Genomic DNA, 27,779 nt, shown 5'->3' on the forward strand with positions numbered 1-27,779 from the left:
GAGCATAGTGAACACATCATTGTAGCTAAGATAGATACGAAGCCCACGCCTACCACAGTAGTACAAGTATATATGCCAACTAGCTCCGCAGGTGACGAAAAGATCGAAGAAATGTATGAGGAGAAAAAGGAAATTATTCAGATAGTGAAGGGAGATGAAAATTTAACAGTCATGGGGGACTGGAATTTGATAGTAGGAAAAGGAAGAGAAGAAAGAGTAGTAAGTAAATATGGAATGGGGGTAACGAATGAAAGAGGAAGCCGCCTGGTAGAATTCTGCATAGAGCATAACTTAATCATAGCTAACACTTGGTTTAAGAATCATGATAGAAGGTTGTATATGTGGAAGAGGCCTGGAGACACTGGAAGGTTTCAGATAGATTATATAATGGTAAGACAGAGATTTAGGAACCAGGTTTTAAATTGTAAGACATTTCCAGGGGCAGATGTGGACTCTGACCACAATCTATTGGTTATGAACTGTAGATTAAAACTGAAGAAACTGCAAAAAGGTGGTAATTTAAGGAGATGGGCCCGGATAAACTTAAAGAAACAGAGGTTGTAGAGAGCTTAAAGGAGAGCATTAGGGAATTATTGACAAGAATGGAGGAAAGAAATACAGTAGAAGGAGAATGGGCAACTATGAGGGATGAAGTAGTGAAGGCAGCAGAGGATCAAGTAGGCAAAAAGACAAGGGCTGGTAGAAATCCTTGCGTAACAGAAGAGATATTGAATTTAATTGATGAAAGGAGAAAATATAAAAATGCAGTAAATGAAGCAGGCAAAAAGGAATACAAACATCTCAAAAATGAGATCAACAGGAAGTGCAACATGGCTAAGCAGGGATGGCTATAGGATAAATGTAAGGATGTAGAGGCATATATCACTACAGCTAAGATAGATACTGCATACAGGAAAATTAAAGAGACCTTTGGAGAAAAGACAACCACTTGTATGAATATCAAGAGCTCAGATGGAAAACCAGTACTTAAGCAAAGAAGGAAAAAGAGAAAGATGGAAGGAGTATATAGAGGGACTATACAAGAGTGATGTAATTGCGGGCAATATTGTGGAGATGGATGAGGACGTAGATGAAGATGAAATGGAAGATATGATACTGCATGAAGAGTTTGACAGAGCACTGAAAGACCTAAGTTGAAACAAGGCCCCAGGAGTGGACAATATTCCATCAGAACTACTGATAGATTTGGGAGAGCCAACCATGACAAAACTCTACCATCTGGTGAGCAAGATGAACAAGACAGGCGAAATACCCTCAGACTTCAAGAAGAATATTGTCACGTAGAGGAAGGTGTAATTAGATGAATGACGAACACCAACTTCACTTAACGAAGATTTATTCAGCACCTGCACATACAAGAGTGTGGAGCGATCTGCTTCCGGTCAGAACACATAAGGTATATATACAGCTACAGAACATTCCAGTACAATGATTCTTGCCATTTGTGGATACTTCTAGAATGTACTCAAACCAAATATAGAATTTAAAATGTTTCAGTTCAGGTGAGTTTTAAACTCACGACCATCCGTGCAACAATTGAGTATCATAACCACTACATTACGGTGACTGCGCTACTCGGCTTCTTCTGCGACATTGCTCCCTCCTCAAGAGGACAGCGTCTCTGTATTACGTCGTCCTAGTCTGGGAACAAGTCATCAGTAATGCATACTCCGACTCCTGATGACTGATGTTTGCCCTGGCAGTGATCTTCTTAGAATTTCTTGCCGCTACGTTCTTTGGTACCTTTCACTTGTTCCCTGTTGCTGGAGCTTCAAATTTACCCCGGGTTGCAGGATCCTTATAGGGCTTCATTCAAAGGATGTGGCGTAAATTCTGTGGTGTCTTGCTTGGCCACGTTGTAGGCAAAGTCTCGAAAGGTAGCACATCATCCCAATTGCTCTGCTCAACACTGATTGCATGTCGGCCAAGGTCTTATTAAGGCGTTCCGTAAGCCCGTTAGTTTGCAGACGGTAGGCAGTCATCACGTGATTGAAAAACTTTCCCTTGATCCGTAATTAATGACCTTGGGGCACCGTGTTTTAATACAATGTCTTCTACATTGAATTTGGCTACCTCGAATGCTCCAGCTGTTTTCACGGCTTTTGTAATGGCATAGCATGTCAGATAATCAGTGCAAACAATAATCCATCTATTGCCACTAGCAAACATTGGAAATCATCCAACGAGTTCAATCCCAACACGCTGGAAAGGTGTTTCGGCTGGTGGTGTTGGTATGAGTCGGCCAGGTGGTTTCTGAGGACCTGCCTTTCTCCTCTGGCACTCTTGATAGTGCGACACATAGTGACAGACACTCCTAAATAAACTAGGCCAGAAAAATCTCTTGCGGATCCTATCGTATGTCTTAATAAATCCTAAATGTCCGGCATCAGGTGTGTCATGGAATTTCTGTAGAACATCTAAGCACATGTGTTTAGGAATGACCTCTTTCCAAAAAGATCATAGTTTTTCTTGCAAAGTAATCCATTAACTACCTTAAATTGTCCTTTCACATCCTCTGGCCGATTTAAGGCAAGCATAATTTGAGATAATTTGGCGTCCTCCTTCTGCTCAGCAGAGAGCGCCTAGAGTGCAGTGAGACAGTCACTATTTTCATCAGAGTCTTGATGGTCTTGCACAGGGTTTCTTGAGAGACAGTCGGCATCTTGGTGTTTTCTTCAACTTTTGTACACTATGGTAATCTCATAATCTTGAAGGCGTAGTGCCTACCTGGTGAGTCGGCCTGTTGGATCCTTAAGACCTGTCAACAAACAAAGTGAATGATGGTCTGTAACAACTGTGAATGGCATTCCATAGAGATACTGTCAAAATTTGCACATGGCCCAGATCACAGCAAGACATTGTCTTTCTGTAGTTGAGTAGTTTCTCTCAGCTTTTTTAAGTGTCCCACAAGCCATAGGCTATAACCCTCTCTTTTCCATCCAAAATCTGCACCAGAACAGCACCGATCCCATATACACTGGCATCTGTGTGTAGTTCTGTAGGTGCTCTCTCATCATACAGACCAAGTACAGGATTAGTCATCACAGCTTTTCGCAGCACACTGAAAGAATCTTGTTGAGCATCACACCAGATAAATTTAGCATCGGCTTTTAACAACTATTGGAGTGGCCTGGCTTTGATACAAAAGTCTTTGATAAAATGATGGTAATAAGAACATAAGCCGAGGAAGCTTCTCACATCTCTAATACTTTCAGGAGGGAATTCTGTTATAGCTCTCACCTTTTCTGGGTCTGGCTGCACACCTTCATTTGACAAACGGTGCCCAGATATTTTGATTTCTTTTGCTCCAAAGAGACATTTTCTTCGATTAAGTTTCAGTCCGGCTTGTTGGAGACACTTAAGAATGGCCGTCAGTCTTTTTACGTGTTCATCAAATGTCTCTGAGAACACTATAATGTCATCTAAATACCAAAGACACATTGTCCACTTCAGGTGCCTTAGAAGATTATCCATCACTCATTCAAAAATTGCTGGTGCATTACACAAACCAAATGGCATTACCTTAAACTCATACAAGCCCTCAGGGGTAATGAATGTAGTTTTCTCAAGATCAGCCTTACCTACTTCGATTTGCCAGTATACTGAGTACATGTTCATGGTTGAGAAAAATTTAGCCCCCTTCAGTAAACCTTGTGTATCGTCAATTCATGGAAGAGGGTAAACGTCCTGTTAAGTTATCTTATTAAGCTTCCTATAATCAACACAAAAGCGCCAACTGCCATCCTTCTTCCTGACGACAAGCACAGGTGATGACCATGGGCTTTGTGAAGGCTGAATGATGTCATTCTTCATCATTTTCTATACCTCGTCATGAATTATTCGACGTTCTGCTGCTGAAACACGGTATACTCTCTGGCTTATTGGTTGATGGTCTCCAGTGCTAACGCAGTGCTTCACCGACAAGTTGTTTAATTTGCTCTTCGCCTGTGGATTGAAGCATTCAAAGAACTCTTGAAGAATGGCAAGTAGCTGCTTCTGTTGTTTTTTTTTAGTGAGGTCTGGCGGTAGTCAAGCTAGAAGATCTTGTCTCATAGTGGTAGCACTAGTTTCGCCCACAGACTTGGCATGGGAGGTTTCTATAACACTCAGATGTTCTGCAATTAACGGCTCAGCATTTGCTATGCACATGCGTATTGGAAGAATTTGCGGTTCTCGGTGACAGTTAACTATCCACAATTCACTGAATCCATTCTTAAATGAGATGGCAGAGGCTGGAATGAGCAAGTTATTCTTCAGTGGTATGCTTCTCTTGCATTCCACTACAAGACCCATGGGTTGATGCATAGCATGACACATGACAGCTACCTTTCTAGCTCTTACTGCAGGAATGATCTCTTCATCCAGCACACACAGTCTCCACACACTCGGATGCGCATCTTCCTGTCCACAGTATCTCACCTCGTCTAGCATAATCTTCGAGTGACCACAATCTATAATTGCCTGAGAAGCTTTCAAAAAGTCCCATCCGAGAATGACGTCATGACTACACTCTTGTAAGACGAGGAATTCTAAGAGCTGTGTATGGAAATTTATATCCACATAAATGGTACATCTTCCTTTAGGTTTTACATATTTCCCATTAGCCACCTTCAGCAGAGATGTATTGTTGTCAACAAATACGGTTTTCTGCAACTGGCGACTGTACTTCTCCGAAATGACTGAATATGATCCTCCAGAGTCCATAAGAGCTTGGGCTGGTCAGCCATCCATGAGGATAATGACGTAGTTTCCTATCATTTTTGTAGTGATCAATGGCAGAGGATTTTTCTCTTCGGCGGCCTCATCTCCAAGGAAAGTCATACCCTTTAGTTTTCCGGGTTGCGGCATCTAAGTGATTGGCTGGAGCTTCAAAATGGCGATAGAGACCTTGATCGGCATGTTGGGGAGCGTCCTCTCTAGAGGCTAGGTTGCGGGGATGGTGACCTACGACGTCCTGCACCCACATCATCTTGTTCATCTTAGTTATCCCGGAGTTGGCGTCAGCTAAGATCGGGCTGCTGTCTTCTGGCACGGGCGTCATCAAATATCCACCGCCTTTCTCGACAATAGTGCACCACATGTCCCGGTCGTCCGCAGTGGAAACATACTGGTTGGATATCCTGGGTCCTCCAGACGTCAGTCTTCCTTGGTGCCCAAACAGGTTCCTCATGCGGCATTGTAGGAACGTAACTTCGCCTGGGTCTCGACTTTTTTTACCGTTTTGAAGGGAAATGAAGGACAAGAGACTGGGTTCAATGTCTGTCTTACTTCCTCCCTTACAACCTTTTGAAGTGTCTTGGTTTTTTGCTCACCGTACAATCCAAGTGCCTTCTGAACTACTTCTCTCACTATCTGACAAAGAACACTTGGGAAATCAGTTTCTTCCTCCATCACAGACATCAATACGAAATTTGGAAGCCGTTCAAACTTCTTGCCTGTAATTCTTTTTGGATGCATTGTCTCGATATACTGGCACCATTTTATGAGTCGTTTGCTCTCGAAACCTCCTTCAGGAGTAGGGCTTGATACATTTTCACAGCAACACCCTTCATGACATGTGCAACCTTATCTTCCACCTTCAATTGAGGATCCACTATTTACACAGCTCCAAGACGTCTTGAATGTAGGATGCTGTCGTTTCTCCTGGACGCCATGCCCTGCACTTTAATTTATCTACGGTCTTGCACTTCTGTCGTGTATCGCCGAAATACTTGCGCAGTTCCACCTGGAATACTTCCCAGCTTGTGAACTTCTCCTTGTTGTTCTCATACAATTGCTTGGCAGTGCCCTCCAAGTAGAAAAATATGTTAGCCAAACACACTGTTTTTTTTTTTTTTTTTTGTTTGTGGTTTTAGGGCGCAAAACTTCTATGGTCATTAGCGCCCAGCCCGTGACGTAGAAAACAGGAAAAAAACGAAATTTAAAAGCAGCAGCAATGGAAACAAAGTCAGAAAATTTGAGAAACTAAAGGCAGAAGGAATGCTTAAAAGTCCACTATAGAAAGGGGTTGGTTGTCCCCAAAAAAAAGCTTCAAATGACTGACGTCATTTCACTGTCACTAATAAACTGTAGAACGCGGTCAGCTGAGCGCGTGTCATCTGCTAAAATCGACGATAGATCAGGCGATAGCTGTAGACGGAAGCGTAACGGATTAAAATAGGGGCATTCAATTAAAAGGTGTCTGACCGTCCACAGCTGAGAGCAGTGGGGACAGAGTGGGGGAGGATCACCGCTTAAAAGATGTCGATGACTAAAAAGACAGTGCCCTATCCGGAGTCGAGCTAAAATTACCTCCTCCCGACGACGCGTTCGGGAGGAAGAGGTCCAAGCGCAAGGACGGGCTTTCACTTCCCGCAATTTATTGTGGGGAAGTGTTGACCAATGCGCATGCCATAAATGAGTGACTTGGCGACATAAACCGCTCTGTAGATCGGTAAAGGGAACAGACTGAAGAGCTGGCCGAGGAAGAGAGACTGCAGCCTTGGCCGCTATATCGGCCGCCTCATTTCCACAGATACCAGCGTGTCCCGGGAGCCAGAGGAACGCCACTGAGACGCCCCCCAGGTGGAGCAAGCGCAGACAGTCCTGAATCCGGTGGACCAGAGGGTGCACAGGGTAAAGAGCTTGGAGACTTAGGAGAGAGCTGAGAGAATCGGAGCAGATTACGTACTGTATCCGCTGATGGCGGCGGATGTAGTGGACAGCCTGGAGAACAGCGTAAAGCTCCGCAGTATAGACCGAACACTGGTCGGGAAGCCGAAAGTGATTTGGGGTGTCGCCAACAATATAGGCACTCCCTACACCTAACGATGTTTTCGAGCCATCGGTGTAAATAAATGTGGCTTCTGTCATTTGTGCACATAGAGCAGCAAATGCCCGACGGTAAACAAGTGTAGGGGTACCATCCTTGGGAAATTGACATAGGTCTCTGAGCAAGTCGATCCGGGGACGGAGCCAAGGCGGTGCTGTACCCCAAGTTGTCAAGAAGGTTTTAGGAAAGCGGAAGGAAAGAGAATGGAGCAGTTGACGGAAGCGGACTCCCGGGGGTAGTAGGGAGGAGGAGCGGCCTGAATACCAGACATCAAAGGAGGCGTCGAAAAAAAGGTTATGGGCTGGATTAGCAGGCATGGAAGACAGATGGCTAGCATAACGACTCAGAAGGATTGCCCGCCGATTGGACAGCGGAGGTTCAGCAGTCTCAGCATAAAGGCTTTCCACAGGGCTGGTGTAAAAAGCTCCAGACACTAAACGTAATCCACGGTGGTGGATAGAGTCGAGTCGCCGAAGAATAGACGGCCGAGCAGAGGAGTAGACTATGCTTCCATAATCCAATTTCGAGCGCACTAAGGCGCGATAGAGGCGGAGAAGGACCACTCGGTCCGCTCCCCAAGAGGTACCATTCAGGACACGGAGGGTGTTAAGGGAACGCAGACAGCGAGCCGAAAGATAGGAAACGTGGGAGGACCAGCACAGTTTTCTGTCAAACATAAGACCCAAGAATTTAGCGACGTCGGAAAACGGAAGGTTGACAGGGCCTAGATGTAAGGAGGGCGGAAGAAACTCCTTACGTCGCCAAAAATTAACACAAACGGTCTTACTGGGTGAGAAACGGAAGCCGGTTTCGATGCTCCACGAGTGGAGGCGATCGAGACATCCTTGAAGACGTCTTTCAAGAAGGCTGGTCCGTTGAGAGCTGTAGTACATCGCAAAATCGTCCACAAAGAGGGAGCCCGAGACATCAGGAAGGAGACAATCCATAATTGGATTAATGGCGATGGCAAACAGTACAACACTCAGCACGGAGCCCTGGGGTACCCCGTTTTCTTGGGAGAAAGTACGGGAGAGAGTAGTGTTCACCCGCACCCTAAATGTGCGCTCTGCCATAAATTCGCGAAGAAAAAGAGGCAGCCGGCCTCTAAAGCCCCAAGAGAACAGTGTACGGAGGATGCCTGTCCTCCAACAGGTATCGTACGCTCTCTCCAGATCAAAAAATATTGCTACCGTTTGGCGTTTCCGGAGAAAATTGTTCATGATATAAGTGGAGAGAGCAACAAGATGGTCAACAGCAGAACGATGCTTTCGGAATCCGCATTGGGCAGGTGTTAAAAGACTGCGGGACTCCAGCCACCAAGCTAAACGGTAATTCACCATACGCTCCAAAACCTTACAGACACTACTCGTGAGAGAAATGGGGCGATAGCTAGAGGGGAGATGTTTGTCCTTTCCCGGTTTCGGAACGGGAACGACAATAGCTTCCCGCCATCGCCTGGGAAAGGTACTGTCGGTCCAAATTCGATTATAAAGGCGAAGGAGGTAACGCAGGCTATGGGTTGATAAATGCAGCAACATTTGGACATGGATACCATCCGGTCCTGGGGCGGAGGAGCGAGAAGAAGAGAGTGCATGTTGGAGTTCGCGCATGGAGAAAACAGTATTGTAGCTTTCGCGATTTTGAGAGGAGAAAGCAAGATGTCGCACTTCCGCTGCACGTTTCTTCGGGAGAAACGCCGGCGGGTAATTTGAAGAGCTCGAAATCTCAGCAAAGTGCTGACCCAATGAGTTAGAAATTGCGACGGGGTCCACTAAGGTATCATGCGCGACAGTGAGCCCAGAGACCGGGGAGAAACTAGGCGCGCCTGAGAACCGTCGAAGCCGACTCCAAACTTCCGAGGAGGGAGTGAAGTTGTTAAATGAGCTAGTAAAGAATTTCCAGCTTGCCTTCTTGCTATCGCGGATGACGCGACGGCATCGCGCACGGAGCTGCTTATATCGGATACAGTTGGACAAAGTTGGATGGTGACGGAAAATGCGAAGAGCACGTCGCCGCTCACGTATTGCGTCACGGCATGCCTCGTTCCACCAAGGAACTGGAAGGCGCCGGGGCAATTCGGAGGTGCGTGGTATTGAACGTTCCGCAGCTGTGAGAATAACGTCGGTAAAATGTGTGACCTCATCGTCGACGCTGGGAAAGCGACGGTCATCGAATGTCGCTAGAGACGAAAAATGTGTCCAATCGGCTTGGGCAAACTTCCAGCGTCGCGAGCGCATATATGGCAGTTGAGGCTGCAGTCGAAGAACACATGGAAAGTGGTCACTCGAGTGTGTATCATCAAGGGCGAACCATTCGAAGCGCCGAGCTAGCGGAACAGTACCGACCGCAAGGTCCAAATGGGATAAATTTGCCGTGGAGGCAGACAAAAATGTGGGGACCCCAGTGTTGAGGCAGACTAGATCCGCTTGGTGGAAGACGTCTAGCAATAGTGAGCCACGTGGACAAGGATGTGGAGATCCCCAAAGCGGGTGGTGGGCATTGAAGTCCCCAACCAGCAAATAGGGGGGTGGAAGCTGATCAAGAAGATGAAGGAGATCAGCTCGTGCCATTGGTGTAGACGATGGAATGTATACCGTACAAAGAGAGAACGTGTATCCAGAAAGGGAAAGACGGACGGCGACAGCTTGGAAGGAAGTGTTTAAGGGGATTGGGTGATAATGGAGAGTATCATGGAGCAGAATCATGAGTCCTCCATGGGCTGGAGTGCCTTCAACAGAGGGGAGGTCATATCGGACGGACTGAAAATGAGGGAGAACAAAGCGGTCATAGGGACGCAGCTTTGTTTCCTGAAGACAGAAGATGACCGGCGAGTAGGATCGTAAGAGGATCGACAATTCCTCCCGATTGGCGCGAATGCCGCGAATATTCCAGTGGATAATGGACATAGGGTGAACAGAAATGGAGGAACGTCACCAAGGGTGCTGTCAACTCAACGACTGCTCAGAGCTTGCGACCGACAGGATGGAATGGCATTCAGTCGAAGGCAGAAGATCCTGATCCATAGGTTGGTCAGGAGCAGCTCCTGCCACCAACGATCGGCCAGTTGACCGGCCATTAACAGTGCGCCTCGGCGACACAGAAGATGGCCGAGGGCGATTTCCGCCAGGTGGTGCTGTAGATGGGACACGCCTTGGCGGAGAAGGAGAGGAACTGTGTTTCTTCGTAGCCTTCTTGGAGGTATGTTTAGATGAAGGAGGAACCGATGGTTGTGAAGTTGCAGTACGTAAAAACTCTTCACGAGAATGCTCTTTTTTGGAAGACTTGGCGTCTGACTTTTGGGCTCGAGATTTAGCAGAACCCGACGAAGGGTGAGCCATAGAGTGGGCAGGCGAAAGAGGTGAGGTTGAACGGGCGATCTTTGCGCTGGCCGATCTGACGACCGTGGTACTAAATGTGAGATCGCAAGTCTGCGTGGCCGCCTCCTTTGTTGGCCGAGGAGAAGCAAGGACAGCGCTGTATTTTCCTTTCTGAGGCACGGTGGGCTGTCGACTGGCGAGTAACTTTCGAGCAGCAAAGGTCGACACCTTTTCCTTCACTCTTATTTCCTGGATCAGCTTTTCGTCCTTAAAAACAGGGCAATCTCGAGAGGAAGCAGCGTGGTCACCCATACAGTTGATGCAGCGAGGGGATGGAGGTGGACAAGCACCCTCATGGGCATCCCTGCCACACGTAACACATTTGGCCGGATTGGAACAGGACTGGCTGGTGTGGTTGAACCGCTGACATCGATAGCAACGCGTAGGGTTCGGGACATAAGGGCGAACGGAAATTATCTCATAGCCTGCTTTGATTTTTGATGGGAGTTGAATTTTGTCAAATGTCAAGAAGACAGTGCGGGTTGGAATGACGTTCGAGTCAACCCTTTTCATAACCCGATGAACAGCGGTGACGCCCTGGTCAGACAGGTAGTGCTGAATTTCTTCGTCAGACAATCCATCGAGGGAGCGTGTATAAACGACTCCACGCGAGGAATTTAAGGTACGGTGCGGTTCCACCCGGACAGGGAAGGTGTGGAGCAGAGAAGTACGCAGCAATTTTTGAGCCTGGAGGGCACTGTGTGTTTCCAACAACAGGGTGCCATTCCGTAGTCTGGAACAAGACTTTACAGGACCCGCAATTGCGTCGACACCTTTCTGAATAATGAAAGGGTTGACCGTGGAAAAGTCGTGACCTTCGTCAGACCGAGAAACAACAAGGAACTGTGGCAACGATGGAAGAACCGTCTGTGGCTGAGACTCAGTGAACTTACGTTTGTGAGCAGACATAGTGGAAGGTGAGGAAACCATTGCGGAAGAATCCCCCATGATTACCGGCGTCTCCGATGGCGCGCTCCTCCCTTGTGGGGGCCCTCACCGAGGGCACACCCGCCTTAGGTGATTGTTCACACCTCAGGTCACACCTCCCGACAAACGGACGGAGGGACCAATCGGCACTTTCGGAAGGTATCAGCTCGGGTAATCACCCCTCCCTGGGCCTGGCCTTTACCAGGGGGTACGTACGTGTCCTACCTGTCTACCCGGGGCGGGGAATTACGCGTTACCCCGTCACCGGCTACGCATGGAAGTGCGTGGGTCGGCCTTCAGACACGCACAGGGAGGAAGAAAGAGAAAGGGAAAGGAAAGAAGAGGGGGTCTCAAACGCCGCAGCGGAGAAAAGGGTAAAGAGAAGAGGTAAGGAAAGGAGAAGGACAAAGGAAGGAAGAAGACATACAAGCAAGGAAGAAGAAGAATGCGGTACATTTACAAGCGTCCGTCTCCGGACGTAGGCGCAAACCATACTCCCAGAGGGGGAGAAAGTGAAGGAAACAGCCAGAGGTGAGGGGGGGGGGGTGAAGACAGGGGATGGGGAAGGATGCGGAAGGATGCGGAAAGGGAAGGTATGCAGCCCGGAAAGGAAGGAAGGCCACATTAGCTCGGGGCCCCGTGCTCGCTACGCACGTATCCACAAAAGAGTTGTGGATCCCCTGGGGGGCAAACACACTGTGTCATACCATTTGTTAAATTTGGCTATATGCTCATATACCCTCAGCCACCTGTTTGGATCTTGGCCATCATCACCAGAGAACCCGGTACATTATCTCATGTGGTGGCATACAGTTGCTGTCCTCCTCCTCCTCCTCCTCCTCCTTCTTCTTCTTCTTCTTCTTCTTCTGTCTCCGATAGATTGTGATCTGTTGAATATGGCTTGAACTCGGGTTTTTCGCCATGTAAACGGCGGCTCTGTCGTGGCCTGATGGGAGCCACTGTGTCATCGATAATGTGCAGTATCACAAGTTCCTATACACAGCGCATCCACCAGAATAATCTCACATAGAAGAAGGTGCAATTAGATGAATGACGAACACCAACTTCACTTAACGAAAGTTTATTCAGCACTTGCAATACAAGAGCGCGGAGCGAACTGCCACCGGCCAGAACACATATGGTATATATACAGCTACAGAACATTCCAGTAAAATGATTCTTGCCATTTGTGGATACTTCTAGAATGTACTCGAACCGAATATAGAATTTAAAATGTTTCAGTTCAGGCGAGTGTTGAACTCACAACCATCCATGCAACAATTGAGTATCATAATCACTACACTATGGCAACTGTGCTACTCGGCTTCTTCTGCGACAATATAATAATTCCAATCCCAAAGAAAGCAGGTGTTTACAGGTGTGAAAATTACCAAACTATCAGTTTAATAAGTCATCGCTGCAAAATACTAACACGAATTCTTTACAGACGAATCGAAAATTGGTAGAAGCCGACCTTGGAGAAGATCAGTTTGGATTCCATAAAAATGTTGGAACACGTGAGGGAATACTGACCATGCGACTTATCTTAGAAGATAGATTAAGCAAAGGCAAACCTACATTTCTGGCTTTTGTAGACTTAGAGAAAACTTTTGATACTGTTGATTGGAATGCTCTCTTTCAAATTCTGAAGGTGGCAGGGGTAAAATACAGGGAGCGAAAGGCTATTTACAATTTGTACAGAAACCAGATGGCAGTTATAAGAGTCGACGGACATGAAAGGGAAGCAGTGGTTGGGAAGTGAATGAGACAGGGTTCTAGCCTATCCCAGATGTTATTCAATCTATATATTGAGCAAGCAGTAAAAGAAACAAAAGAAAAATTTGGAGTAGGAATTAGAATCCACGGAGAAGAAATTAAAACGTTCGCCGATAACACTGTAATTCTGTCAGAGACAGCAAAGGGCTTGGAAGGGCAGTTAAACGAAATGGACAGTGTCTTGAAAGGAGGATATAAAATGAACCTGAACAAAAGCAAAACGAGGATTATGGAATGTAGTCAAATTAAATCAGGTGATGCTGTGGGAATTAGGTTAGGAAATGAGACACTTAAAGTAGTAGATGAGTTTTGCTGTTTGGGCATCAAAATAATTGATGATGGTCAAAGTAAAGAGGATATGTAGACTGGCATTGGCAAGGAAAGTGTTTCCGAACAAGCGAAGTTTGTTAACATCGAGTATAGATTTAAGTGTCAGGAAGTCTTTTTTTAAAGTATTTGCATGGAGTGTAGCCATGTATGGAAGTGAAACATGGATGATAAATAGTTTAGGCAAGAAGAGAATAGAAGCTTTCGAAGTGAGGTACTACAGAAAAATGCTTTAGATTAGATGGGTAGATCACGTAACTAACGGGGTAGTACTGAACAGAACTGGGGAGAACAGGAATTTGTAGCACAACTTGACTAGAAGAGAGGATTGGTTGGTAGGACATGTTCTGAGGCATCAAGGGATCAACAATTTAGTACTGGAGGGCAGTGTGGAAGGTAAAAATCATAGAGGGAGACCAAGAGATGAATACACTAAGCATATTCGGAAGGATGTCGGTTGCAGTAAGCACATTGAGATGAAGAAGCTTGCACAGGATAGAGTAGCCTGGAGAGCTGCATCAAACCAGTCTCAGGACTGAAGAGCACAACGACAACAACAACAACAACAACAACAACTCAGGAGCATCAGAAGCACAAACAGTAGTGCCTTATGTGGCACACACCTCAGCATTAGCAGTTACCAGTTTAGGCAATGGCTTGAGCATGCAGCTAGTAACAGATACAGAGAGAAAAATGGCTCCAAAATGCTCCATTGAATTGTGCAGAATGCATCATGCACCTGCCTTCTTACTTGCTCTCTACTAAAGTGTAGGAAAACTTTTGAAATTATTTGAATTAACAAAGCTTGACATCTCATAACCGGTTTCAGGCTAACATGCCCATCTTCAGATGGCTAATATTTTTCATTGCACAGATGCTTCGACCAACAGCACATTGTCTGCTCCACAATACAGACCAAGAGATGGTGATTTGTTTTCTAACTGAATGTATATGTTCTTGACTGGAGAGTGTCACAGTAATTTATTTGCAATATATAATGTGCTGTGTGGAAATCAAGAACATATACCTAGAGCTAGAAAACCATAGGGGTCACAACAAAACAAATTGCACCTACTGCAATGTATTGTGGAGCAGACGACATGCTGTTGATAAAAACATCTGTGTATTTGTGGCTGGTTGTGTCATTCACCAACTACCATTAATGGCCGCGGTGTTTACAAGATACGACATGGATAAAATAAAAACAATGTTATGTGGAGGTGCGAACATAAACAGAAGTATTAAGGATAAAATACCATAAGTTTCCTACTATCTCACCCCGTATGGTACGTCTTGCCTGACCAGCAGTTCTGTGTGACTTTCCCAAAATCTACCCCTTTTCTAGACCTTTCCAGTCTTTTTCCTTCACCCATCTTCCTTCCCCTTCAACCCTTCTGCCTGAAGAAGGAGCCAGTGGCTCCAAAAGCTTGCCAGTCACAATAATCTTTTATGTGTGTATTCTGCCACCACTTGGTGAGTAGATTTTTTTATCCATCCACTTAAACCGTTCTGAATATGTTTCGGCGTGGTACAAATGGTAAACAGTGCTACAAGGGCAAAAAACACTATTCATCAGCCTTAAACTATGTTCTTACAGATACCAGCACAGAAACTTGCAGGGTATAGATAAAAGAGTTAGGCCTCAGCATTCGCTACTGCTAAATAATAAAGCTAAAGGCAGTCTTGGAAAATCCCACTGCACGTCTACAACATAAACATCTCTTAACAACGAATGACATACTACTTCAAGGATTTTGGCAAACCAAACCTTGGATGAAGCGTATACAGAAAACAATGTAGATGCAAAACTCTCTCAATTCTGTACATTGTTCGAACTAATGTTTGAGGGTACAGTTCCAAAAATTGGACATTTCAGCAACTGGATATTATTCAGTCAACTGAGGCAGTTAATGATCTCAGTAATATTTTGAAAAGTATAGATTGCTACTCACTGTGAAGTTAACATGTCGAGCTACAGACAGGCATAAAGAACACACTGCTATATGTTTAGCTTTTGGCCATAGCCTTCTAACACACACACACACACACACACACACACACACACACACACACAAAAATCACACAAGCAAGTGCACCTTATGCACACATGCTGCCATAGATGGTGGGCATCTGTGTGTGCGGTATGCCAGCTTGTGTGAATGCATCCGCGTTTTCTTCTCTGAAGAATGTTGTGACTGAAAGCTAAATGTGTAACAGTCTTTTCTGTGTGCCTCTCTGGAGCTCAATGTGTCATCTTTAAGATAGGTATCAATCCTCTATCCTTTTCATAATATTGTCCATATTCCAACCTAAACTTTCCATTGTTTGACTTAAAAAAACACTGCACTAATTCATAATGGATACATCATCACAGTTACATAATGACATACATAATGGTACTTTTTGCTGCAAAAAATCCATTTAAAGACAAAATATATATAACACAGAAAATAAAAGATAGTACAATCAGGTGCCATAAAATAAGAAACTGGAAAAGGAAGACCTGTAAAGTAACATACAAATCAAAGATAGTGGCACTAGATTAATAGAAAATCTACATTAACAGAGAAATTTTGAAAAAGTTTTTTAGGTATTGCAGAGAAGCTGCCAAAAAAATTCCCTAAAACAGCTGTAGCACCCATAATGGACTATGCAGCCAGCACAACAACATTGTATCTTACAACAAATTATGAAGTTGTGAAGACAATACAAAAATTAAAAAGAGGAGTCAGCAGGGCTATACAAATTGCCAATCTCTGTTCTGAATTCATGCACAGACAGCACAGAAACTTTATTAACAAAGGTACGGTATTTTTCTGGAATACTAAAGCATGCTCAAGTTGGCCCCCCTACGAAACAAAGATAATGCAGACAATACTGAAAACTACAGGTCAGTTAAACTACTCTCATCATTCTCAAAAATAATCAAATTAATTATGAAAGGAAAATAATACACTCAATTATGAAAGACAGACTAATGAGTTACCAATACAAACTTCTTAATGAAAGGTAGCACAAGTACAGTAGTGGCCTTTAGTGAGTTCTTAAAAGTGATATTTAAAGCTCTTGACTGGTATGACTGTTTTTCAAACCTGTCCAAGGTTTTTGACACTGCTGACTCACAAAATATTGTTAAACAAATTAGAAGTAATAGGTGTAAAATGAATAGCTAATGCATGGCTTCAGTAATACCTGGAACATACAGTTCAAAGTATATAGGTAAGCCACACTTCATCTGAAGTTAATTTATTAACCATTTGAAATATGCCCAAGCAGATTACAAAGCTAACTAAAATGCATTTATTTAAAAAGGCAGTCAAAAACGTATCTCTAAAACAAATATTACTTGGAGAGCTGAGAGTAAAGGTTAATAAAAAGAAAATGACAACTAAGAAACCTCTGTCACGTTATAATAAACTTTCACAATAACATGCTTGTTACAGGAAAATCATTCATCCAAAGCCTGTAGAGCATAATATACCTCATTTATCGTGAGGGGATACTGACACAGGTGGAGATGTAACAGAGGTGTAGCAGCATAACCACCATCATGAAGTCATCTGCAAGTGCATGTGGTGTATCCAGTGATTTATTTTGAGAGACATAATTGGCAATGTACAATATTTCCCAATCCTATCGAACTAAACTGTTTCAAATGTGTGTCCCAAGAGCACAGCACACTAGATGCACCCTGAATGAGGTAGAAAATTTACTAAGACATTGGTCTTGGGAGGACTGAGGCTCATGTTGTTTTCAGCCATCCTGTTATATGTTTTATGTGATCATCTAACTCACTGAACCTAAATGCCGGGATGGTTCCTTTAACAAGTCCAGTCACTGGTCCTTTCCTCATCAAACACTTGGGTATATATTACTATGTTTCTACATATTACTTACATTTTCACTTGTGTCACGCTGACAAAACCTGTATCACTGTAAAATGAACATTGAATGAATAAATTTCTATAATGTGAAAAGGAAGGTTGCTATTCATCATACAGCGGAGACACTGTGTTGCAGATAGGCACAACAAAAAGACTGTCACAAATACAGCTTTTGGCCTGTAAGGCCTTAGACAAAATTAGATGACAAACACACACATACACACTCACGCAAATGCAACTCAGGCACACCTGACTGCAGTCTCGGGCAACTGAGGCCACACTGCAAGCAGCAGCACCAGTGCATGATGGGAATGGCAACTGGGTGGGGAGGGATAGTAGGGTAGGGGTGGCGGACAGTGACATGCTGTAGCGGAGCGCACAGGGACAAGGTGGAAAGAGGGTAGTGCAGCTATGTGCAGTCGGGAGGTTAGACGGAGGGCAGCAGAGAGGAGGGGAGGGGTGGAATAGCGGAAAATGAGAGAAGTAAAAGGACTGGGTGCGATGGAAGAATAAGGGCTATATAGTGCTGGAATGTGAACAGAGAAGGGGCTGGAGGGGACAGGACAATTACTAACGAAGGTTGAGACCAGGAGGGTTATGGGAACATAGGATATACTGCAGCAGAAGTTCCCACCTGCACAATTCCATAAAGCTGGTGTTGGTGGGAAGGATCCATATGGCATCCATATGGAGCCTGTGCCATATGGATCCTTCCCACCAACACCAGCTTTTCTGAATTGCGCAGGTGGGAACTTTCCCTGCAATATATCTATGTTCCTATAACCCTCCTGGCCTCAACCATCGTTATTCATTGTCGTTTCGCATCCGCCCCCCCCCCCCCCCCTTCTCTGTTCACATTCTAGCACTACACAGACCTCATTCCTCTATCACACCCAGTCTTTTTACTTCTCTCCTTTTCTGCTACCCCCCCCCCCCCCCCCATCACCAACCCTCCGTCTAACCTCCCGACTGCACATAGCTGCCCTACCCTCTTTCCACCTTGTCAATGCGTGCTCCCCTACAGCATGTCACTGTATGCCACCCCTATCCTACTATCCCTCCCCTTCCCTGCCCCAGCCTCCTCCTTACCCCCCACCCAGTCGCCACTCCCATCATGCACTGGTGCTGCTGCTTGCAGTGTGGCCTCAGTTGGCTGAGACTGCAGTCGTGTGTGTGAGTTGTGTTTGTGTGAAAGTGTGTGTGTGTGTGTGTGTGTGTGTGTGTGTGTGTGTGTGTGTGTGTGTGTGTGTGTGTGTGGTCTACAATTTTTTGACAAAGGCTTTCCTGGCTGAAAGCTATATTTGTGACAGTCTTTTTGTCGTGCCTATCTGCAACTCAGCATCTCCGCTATATGATGAGCAGTGACTTTCCTTTTCACAATGTTCTTACAATCCATCCTGGATTTTTCATTGTTAAATTTCTATACTACTACTATACTACACACATATACTACTGTGGTGGGTTGTGTCTTTTTGTCTATCTTGGTTGTGATATTTTCATTATGTTGTTGACATCAGATTACTTGCATACCTGTCACCTTGTTTATGATTCTGCTGCTATTGTATTACATTCACTTCATTTTTTAACCAGTAACTCTCTATTCGCCTAACCAGAAATCCCCGACTTCCCACCACTTCACCAATCCCCATTATGTCAACCTATCCATTGATCTTTTCAGGTTTCTAACCTACCTGCATTATATATGGACCTAACATGACACAGCATAACACACGTTTTTTGTTTTCTCGCCCATTCTAAAGACAACATTCAAGTTAAATTAGGCAACACTGAGGGAATTAGATTAGGAAGTGAGACACTAAAAGTATTAGAAGAGTTTCGCTGTTTGGGCAGCAAAATAAATGTTTATGGCAGAAGTGGAGAGGATGTAAAATGTAGAGTGGCTATAGAAGAAAAGTATTTCTGAAAAAGAGCAATTTGTTAACATCTAAGTTAAGTTTAAGTGTTAGGAAGCCTTTTCTAAAGGTAATTGTCTGGAGAGTATCCTGGCATGGAAATGAAATGTGGGCGATAAACAGTTCAGACAAGAAGAGAATAGAAGCTTCTGAAATGTGGTGCAACACAAGAATGTTTAAGATTAGAGTAGACCGAGTAGCTAAAGAGGAGGTACTCGGTCAAATTGAGGAAAAAAAAAATTATGGCACTTCTTGGCTTGAAGAAGGAATTAGTTGATAGGACACGAGGAATCACGGAATTGTTAATTTGGTAATAGAGGGAAGAATCGTACAAGGAAACCAAAGCAAGACAGTAAATAGTTTCAGAACAGATGTAAATTGCAACTGTTGTTCAGGGATGAAGGGGCTTGCACAGGATAGACTTATGTAGAGAGCAAATAAAGACCAACTGAAACTACAGAACTGGCTGCTGTTCCTCTTCTAAAACCTTAAATTGATTTCACCTCTGAACTGTGATGAGGAGGTGGAATTAACATAATACAAAAATGAAGGTAAGGAAAAATAATAGGACAACAAGGACTGGGGAAATGGATGAAATGAGAAGCCAACTATAGAATTCTACACAATTTTAACACTGTTGATACTTTGTTAAAGAATCCTGAAAGAAGGTTGTATACCTGGAAGGAATCTGGAGACATAAGATAGATTAAATAACTTTACAACAGAGATTTATAAAGCCAATTTTACATTCCATGGCATTTCCATAAGCAGATGAAATCTGTGTAAGTTGAAATAACCAGAGCTTGTTAAGAGTTTCAAAGGAGGTATTAGGCAATTACTGACAGTAATAGGTGAATAAAATATGTAAGAAGATAAATGGAGTGATAAAATAATAAATGCAGCAAATATACAACTAGCCAAAAAGAAAAAGCTCAGCGGGAATACTACGATAATACATAAGATACTAAATGTAATTGATCTAAAGATAAAACATAAAAATGATGCAAGAAAAAGGGAATACAGACAATGCCTAAAAAATGTGATAGACAGAAAGTACAAAAAGGCCAACAGAAATGGCTAGTGGAGAAATGAAATCTGTAGAAGCATGCATGACTGGGGGAAAGAGAGGCAGCATACATCAAAATTAAAGACATCTATGGAGAAAAGGGAAGCAGCTGCATGAACATCAAGAACTCAAATGGCATGTCAGGACTAAGCAAAGAATGGAAGATTGAAAGGTGGAAGGAATATAAAAGTGTATATAAGTGAAGTCCGCCTTTGTTGCTGAGTGGTTGCCGCATGTGACTGCCAGGTAGGGGGCCCAGGTTTGATTCCCTGTACTCCCAAGGACTTTTCCTTAGTGGGAGGACTGGTGCATGGTACCCAGCCTGATGAGGCCAACTGAAGAGTTACACAAGCGATTAGTAGTGGTTTCAAGGTAAACAAACCTAACAACGACCAGGAGAGCTGTGCGGTAACCACATATTGCATCCAATGACGCCACTAGCAGAGGAAGACACACCAGTCGGTTAGGTCTAATCAGCCCATCTAGAGCCAGACTGTGCAACTTTAGCTTTACCTTATATAAAGGAAAGAATCGTGAAGATAATGTGATAATGCTATGGAAAGGGAAGTGGAAGTAAATGGATATGGTGTGAGGGTGCAATATTTTGAAAAGAATTTGACAGAATAGTGAATGACGTTAAGTTAAAACAAGGCAATAGGAGTAGATTCTCTCAGAATTATTAAAATCCTTGGGAGAACATACCATAATGAAACTGTTCCATATGGCATGTATGATATACAAGACAGTCTTCCAGAAAAATGTAACAACACCAATATCAAAGAAGTGATGTGCTGACAAGTGTATTATGGAACCATCATGTTTAATAAGATATAGTTGCAAATTACTAACATAAATTATGTATTGAAGAATAGAACAAATGATAAAACCAGAATGTGAGAAAGATCTGTTTGGGTTCAGGTTAAAATTACAAACAATGAGTTACTTTAGAAGACAGATTGAAGAAAAACCTACATTTATACATTTGCATACACAGAAAAAGCATTCGATAATTTTAATTGGAATACATTATCCGAAATTCTGAAGTTATTAGGAATAAAATTCAGGGAGAGGAAGGTTATCTACATTTTTATAGGCAGAAGTTAATAGCAGCTGAAGGAATGAAAGGGAGGCTGTAGTTGACAAAAAACTGAGAGAAGTTTGTAGCCTAGTAACCTTATAACTAAATCTTTACATAGGCCAAGGAGTTAAGGAAACCACGGAGAAATCTGAAAAGGATATAAAGTTCGGGAGAAAAAAAAAAAAAAGATTTAAAGCCTAGTAATGACAATGTAATTTTGTCAGAGATGATAAAGGACATGGAAGTTCAACTGAATACATTGGACAGCGTTCCTAAAAGTGATCATAAAATGATCATCAACCAAAAATAAAACAAGGATAACGGAGTGTTACATAAAAAATGAATCACTAAAAGATAGATCTTCAAACTTGGGAAGTAAAATAACTTATGATGACTAGTGTGTGCATTTGTGTGTGTTACAGAGAGAGAGAGAGAGAGAGAGAGAGAGAGAGAGAGAATACATGTATGTTTATACGTGTACCTGTGTGTGTGTGTGTGTGTGTGTGTGTGTGTGTGTGTGTGTGTGTGTGTGTGTGTGTGTGTGGAGGGAGGGAGGGAGGGAGGGAGGGAGGGGGTGACCGGGCAAGGGACAGAGGGGGATGAGTAAAACTTGTAGAGGGAGACAGAGGTTAGACTGCAGTAAGCAGGTCCAAATGGATATAGATTATAGTAGTTAGGCAGCAGTGAAGAAGCTTGTAAAGGATAAGAGTGCTGTAGAGACCTAACATCAAACCATTCTCTGGGCTGAAAACCACTACATGAAATATGAAACAAAGTAACTAATAGCAATTACTCACCATAAGAATGTTTTAAATTTCCAGATAAATAAACACTAACCTTAAAACTAGGATGTTTAAGAAGAATGGAAAAGCATTTCAATTTTTGATTGTCTCAGGCAGAGTAGACAAAAAATGTAAACAGCTGGAAATGTCACACTTATTAAAATATTCCAGGCTATTATGCCATAGAGGAATTTCTTATCGAACGTATTCAAGGAGGGTTACAGCTTTTTTGAAGATTGGGTGCACACCTCGGCTTGCTAATAACTGAAGTAAAATTCTGTGTCCACATGCTCCCATGCAGAGGTGTGATGTCACATGTTTTGAAACTCAAATGTAATTGGCTATTGTCAGTTGCTCCCGTCTACCGTTGCTATCACCCTACGGTGGAAGAGCGATACACAACTTCTTCAACATCAGTACCCTGATACCATGTAGTTTCATACCCTCCTATCACCAACTAAAATTATTGGGGTGTTTAGTAATCTCTGTGGCCTCTAAGTATAGCCTTCCAAAATATCTGATCATGGCTTTCAGTACCTGAGTTTTGTCAAATCAAATGTGGCGGTCTCCTAGCTGTAAAGGAGGTTCTGCAATAGCTTATCTGTTGGCTTCTCCACTTCTATTACTGCCCTTGTGTTGCTCCAATCATTTTCCAACCATTCTTTTAGTAGAATCCTCTTTACATGTCTCCACAACTATATGGTTTCCTGTAACGCCAGCTTTCTCCAACAGTTTGTGAGCATCCTTGGCAGACTTGGGGTATTCCTGTATCTTAGGGGTGGGTTTGCAGATTACAATAATATTCCATTTCATAAAGATCTTTTCCATGTGGTCAGCATTGTCTTTTATGAATGGCGTTAAATCGTAGAATTTCACAGATGCCTGTACATTGCTGTTTTATTTTTGTTGCTTTCTTAATACTCTTTATCTAAGCATATGAATATCTTTCGTAAGCAATGGATGAGATTCTGAATTCTGTTTCGAGCTGCTCTGGTTCATAGATGTTCCCTGCTCTATCTGCTAACATTTTTGTAACATCTCATTCTTGTCATGAATGACGACTAGAATTTCGGTGTAAGTAATCGTCCATGTGCATGGGTTTTCAATACACTGTGTGGCTGGAGCTATAATGTTTTTTCTTGAAGACTAGCACATCAAGGAAATGTAATTTGCCATCTACTTCCTCCTCCACGGTGAACTGAATCTTCAGATTAAACTCACCGAGATGTTCATGAAAATGTTACTTAATGCCTGTTTTTCCAGTTTTTCCATAGAGATGTTTGCTATCACCAGGCCTAAGGGGCTCCCCAGAGCCATGCCATCCACTTGTATGTAAAATTCATCATTCCATTTGAAGTATATGGTCAAGAGACAATATTTACAGAGTTCTTCAATGGTGTCAGGAAAAATCCTGATTCAGCTGTTACAACACCTCATTAATCGAAAGGAGGAGGGTGTGAAAGTAAACGGTATCTGGATTCTGGTGCTGAAGACTATTTGCACTGGACAATGACCAAATGCAATTGGGTTTTTAAAAGATGTGGTGTCATGCCTCTGCACAGGAGCACACAGAAATGTAATTTTACTTCAGTTAGTAGTCAGCTAGGGTGTGCACTGGATCTCTGAAAAAGCTATGACACCCCTTGAAGATGCCCTCCACAAGAGGGATGAAATGTGGGGCTTCAGCAAGGGATTCATTTGACAGCATAATATCCTCAAATATTTTAATAAGTGCGATATTTCCAGCTGAGAAAGATTACATTTTACAATTAGACAATTCTATAAGGAGGACGTGTCAAGAGATGGGTGATGCCTGGAAAGACTCTGAAAGATGAGAGCACAGCTTTTGTGCTCCCTCACATTTATGTCTTGTTCCAGGGCAATCATTGATATTCCAAAGTTTCTGAAGAGAAATCATATATTCAGCTCAGTCAATGCACAGCAGATTTTCAAACCAACAGAGGCGGCTTTATGACATGAGCAAATTCAACAGACCCGCCAGGATGTGGCAATTTCAAACTGTAAATTAATAACTCTTCATATGAGTATCAGTGAGAAATTGCATTGTGGTGACTGGGCTGAAACTGAAAGATTGTTGCATAATACTATGGGGAAGCCCATGGTGACAATGTCCAGAAGGCAGCAGAAGAAATTTGAGAATTTACAACCAAAAGTTCATTATTCGATAATTGATCTGTGCTTTCCAAAGACAGAAATTTTGCTGTTAGTCCGCAAGTTACGCCCACCGCGAAAATTGTAAGCAGGCACTTGTAATGTGGATGTAATAGCAGCAGAAGAAATGTGTATAGAAGTCGTACGAATATTGGTATGCCAGAAGCCTTCTAAAAATAATGAAATTGTGGGTGAGAGGAACACAATAAAATGCCTGAATCAGGATAACAGTACTATCATTCTCTCCAACGACAAGCGTAATGCAAAGTATTTGTGACTGTCACCCACTACCGCAGTAAGGTTACAGACTTGTTAAACCAGTACACATACAGGAAGCTGAGTAAGGAATCAAGCAACAAAGTTCTCAGGTGATTTTGAACAGAGTAAATTACATGGCATAGTGGTGCAGCTGAAAGAGATATTATTCAGTTTTGATGTATCGCTGTTTACCATGGTTCCACTTAATGACTTGTTGGAACAGCTATATCGGATTTTTCCGGCCAATACTGCAGAACTCTTTAAATATTGTCCATTGACATTTACTTCAAAGGCGAGAATGAGCTTTATGAACAAATGGATGGCGTGGCTATGGTGAGCCCCTTAAGCCTGATGATAGAAAATTTCTTTAAGGATAAATTCAAAGAACAGGCATGAGGAACTGTCAATAATAAATCAAATATATAGTTTCATTACACAGATGCTACGTTTGTGTTGTGGACACAGGGCTGAGAGGAACTGAATCATTTTCATGAACATCTCACTGATATCTACTGAAAGATCCAGTTCACTACAGAAGAGGAGGTAAACAGCAAATTACTTGATGTGCTAATCTCCAAGAAAGAAGGTTGTAGTTTTGGCCACATAGTATACTGAAAACCCAAGCACACAGACCATTATTTGTGCTGGAATTCAAATCACTATACACAACAAAAATGAAGTGTTATAAAAATATTAGCGAATAAAATGAGGAACATATTTGAACTGAAATATCTCACCAATGCATTGCTAAAGAAGGGATATTTGCCTGTTGAGTTTAAAGAAGCATGAAGAGAGTCACAAAAAGAAAATAGCGATGTACTGGCATCTGCAAAATACTATGGTTTCCTGCGATTCATAAAGGATTTTACTGAAGGAATAGAAAATATCTTGATGAAATGAAATATCATGTAATCTACAAACCCACCTGGGAGAGACAGGAACACTAAGTCTGCCAAGGATACTCTCAAACCCCTGGAGAATGGAGGCATTAAGGATACTGTGTAAATGCTCATGTGGGTACAACTATAAAAATAGTCAAAAAATGAATATAAAGACACAAGAGAACACAAGAGAAATTGTAGAAAGGGAGAAACTGATAAATCAGCTGTTGCAGATATGCTTTACAATCACAGGACTATTGGATTCAGTTTGACTCATCTCAAGTACTGGTAGCCACAAGCAGACACTATGAAAGAGTACACAGAGAGGCCATAGAGATTATTAAACACCCCAATAATTGTAATTGGAAGGATGAGGTAGCAATGGGAAAAACTGATTAGTTAAAACCAATACTAGTTTTTTAGTTCTGAATAACGGATATTTTTGGTATTTGTCTGTTATCATTATAACTGATGTTTTTATTTTTATTAATAAACAGGAAAAGAGGAAAGAAATATCAATTAGCCATTGCATCAGTGTCAAAATTTTTTATTTCTAAATAAACCTTTTTTAAAGAATGAGTAATTTTTATTTGTAAAATTTGCATTGCTTTGGAATACTGCGTTATTATAGAAAATGGGAATAGTGATCAGTGCTATTTTAATAAAAATAGCAACAGAAACGAGCAACAAATTCATGGCATAACAACTGCTGAGACAATAATGTACCTGTTACCATGTTGTGTGGCCCATTAGATGGTACGTGTATACATGTAGTGTGCAACACATGTCTCATCTGGTCTATATGGCAATTTCTCACTGTCGTCTTCGGACATCAATTGTATTACAGGATGGCTCCATCCTTTGTCTGGAAGTTTTTATGAAGTCCAGTACCAATGAAGTACAATGCTCCATTTGCTTTAAGAGGTTAAAAAACGGGAGAAGCCACAATGAATTTTTTACACTACAAGGACAAAACTTAAAACTTAACAGTTCATTAATAGTTCGCAATAAAAATATAAAGCAACTCATCAGCTGCTGCGTCCACACAACATGTCTTTACCTTCATGGAGCCTTTAAGAATGGACAAATTAAACGAAAGATACAGTTCTTCAACCTCAGTTTCCACTCTTTAGCACTGACTATTCATAAAGTCCAAATAGTGGTATGACCTCCCAATTACAACATTATTTTTGACCAGAGTTTCAAAAAATTAGAATCAATAGGAGAATAGTGGTAATTTTTTGTAGTAGTCAAGCACTTATCACTTTTCGAGAAAAGCAGAAAATGGTGGATGAACTATGTTTTCTTTCATCTGCCTATTTAATTTAATATTTTGATCCTATGTATCTTAAAACTGAGGAAGTCAAAATTTTTCAATCTTTGCTCCATTTCTATGTTTAATATAGGAAATAATAGGAATAAAAAACCAAAAAATGGTTATTGTGATTGGTTTTAATAGTCCAGTTCAACTTGCATTTTAAAGAAGAAAAAACCAGTTGTTTCAGCAATAACTGCCATCCATAGGAGGGGTATGTGAAACACAGTATCTCGATTCCAATGCTGTAGCAAATGTGTACAAGTCTCCTGCCATGGGATGGTAGCAGTAGCAGACAATACCACCAGACAAAGGCCAATTGCATTTGAGTTTTCAAAATACGTAACATCACACCTCTGTGCGGAAGCACGAGGAAATGGATTACTACTTCAGTTTGTCGTGAGCCAGGGAATGCATCGGATCTTTGAAAAAGCTATAATGCTTCTTGAAGAGTTATACACAGAAGGATATGAAACATTGGGTTTCAACAAGAAATTCATCTGACCATGACATAATAACTTTAATAGTGAGAGTAAGGTTTAACATCCCATTGATTAGGTCATCAGGGAGGAAGCATAAGCTCAGATTGGGGATGGAAACTGACCATGTCCTTTTACACAATTCGAATTAGGGAAAACTAATTTTGTATGGCCAAATTAAATAATTACAAAAGTATTTCACTATCTGGCAATATCTGTACACTTTGTTTTAAAAGGAATTAAGCTGTCTGAAAACTTACTTGATTTATGTTGGAAAAAGAAACATCAGGAACTGCAGTTTCAGGCCAAGCCATTGCACTCGGCAATTGTTCTCGAATAGTAGGTGGCAAAATGTCCAGCCTATTCATATACAGAGTAAATGTATATTTTACAAAAATTGTGATTACATACAAATATCAGATAACAAAATTTGATTAATGATACATACACGGTACGAGTTTAGAATAATAATACATTTACCTAGCAGATGATTCATAACAGAGAAAATTCTTAATGGTTAAAGCTAACAGACAAAGATATTGCTGATGTGCTGTTGTTGTTTCTGTAACAGTGGCTGTGTACAGAGTGTCCACATATGGCTTCAGAAGTGCCTACAGAATAAAACATTATGAATTAGAAAAATGAAGCAGGAATGCTTACATACATATCGCACAAATTACTACAAAATGTTTGCACCTTTGACTTACCTTAT

The 27,779-nt window shown here is 42.4% G+C and overlaps 1 protein-coding gene across 3 annotated transcripts in view; it reads right to left on the reverse strand.

Annotated features, from left to right (window-relative positions):
* Positions 1-27,779, reverse strand: part of LOC126412039 (AP-5 complex subunit beta-1-like) — a 175,597-nt gene that overhangs the window by 117,861 nt on the left and 29,957 nt on the right. For all 3 annotated transcript variants that reach the window (XR_007575218.1, XM_050081416.1, XM_050081415.1), the window contains exons 5-6: positions 27,548-27,678; positions 27,328-27,427 (exon numbers count right to left, since the gene is read on the reverse strand). Coding sequence is in view for 2 of the 3 variants with exons in the window: in XM_050081416.1 (XP_049937373.1) it covers positions 27,328-27,427; positions 27,548-27,678 (231 nt within the window). In the remaining variant the exon portion in view is untranslated. The remainder of the gene's footprint in view (positions 1-27,327; positions 27,428-27,547; positions 27,679-27,779) is intronic.

Source organism: Schistocerca serialis, chromosome 7, assembly GCF_023864345.2.
Source record: "Schistocerca serialis cubense isolate TAMUIC-IGC-003099 chromosome 7, iqSchSeri2.2, whole genome shotgun sequence".
Taxonomy (NCBI): domain Eukaryota; kingdom Metazoa; phylum Arthropoda; class Insecta; order Orthoptera; family Acrididae; genus Schistocerca; species Schistocerca serialis.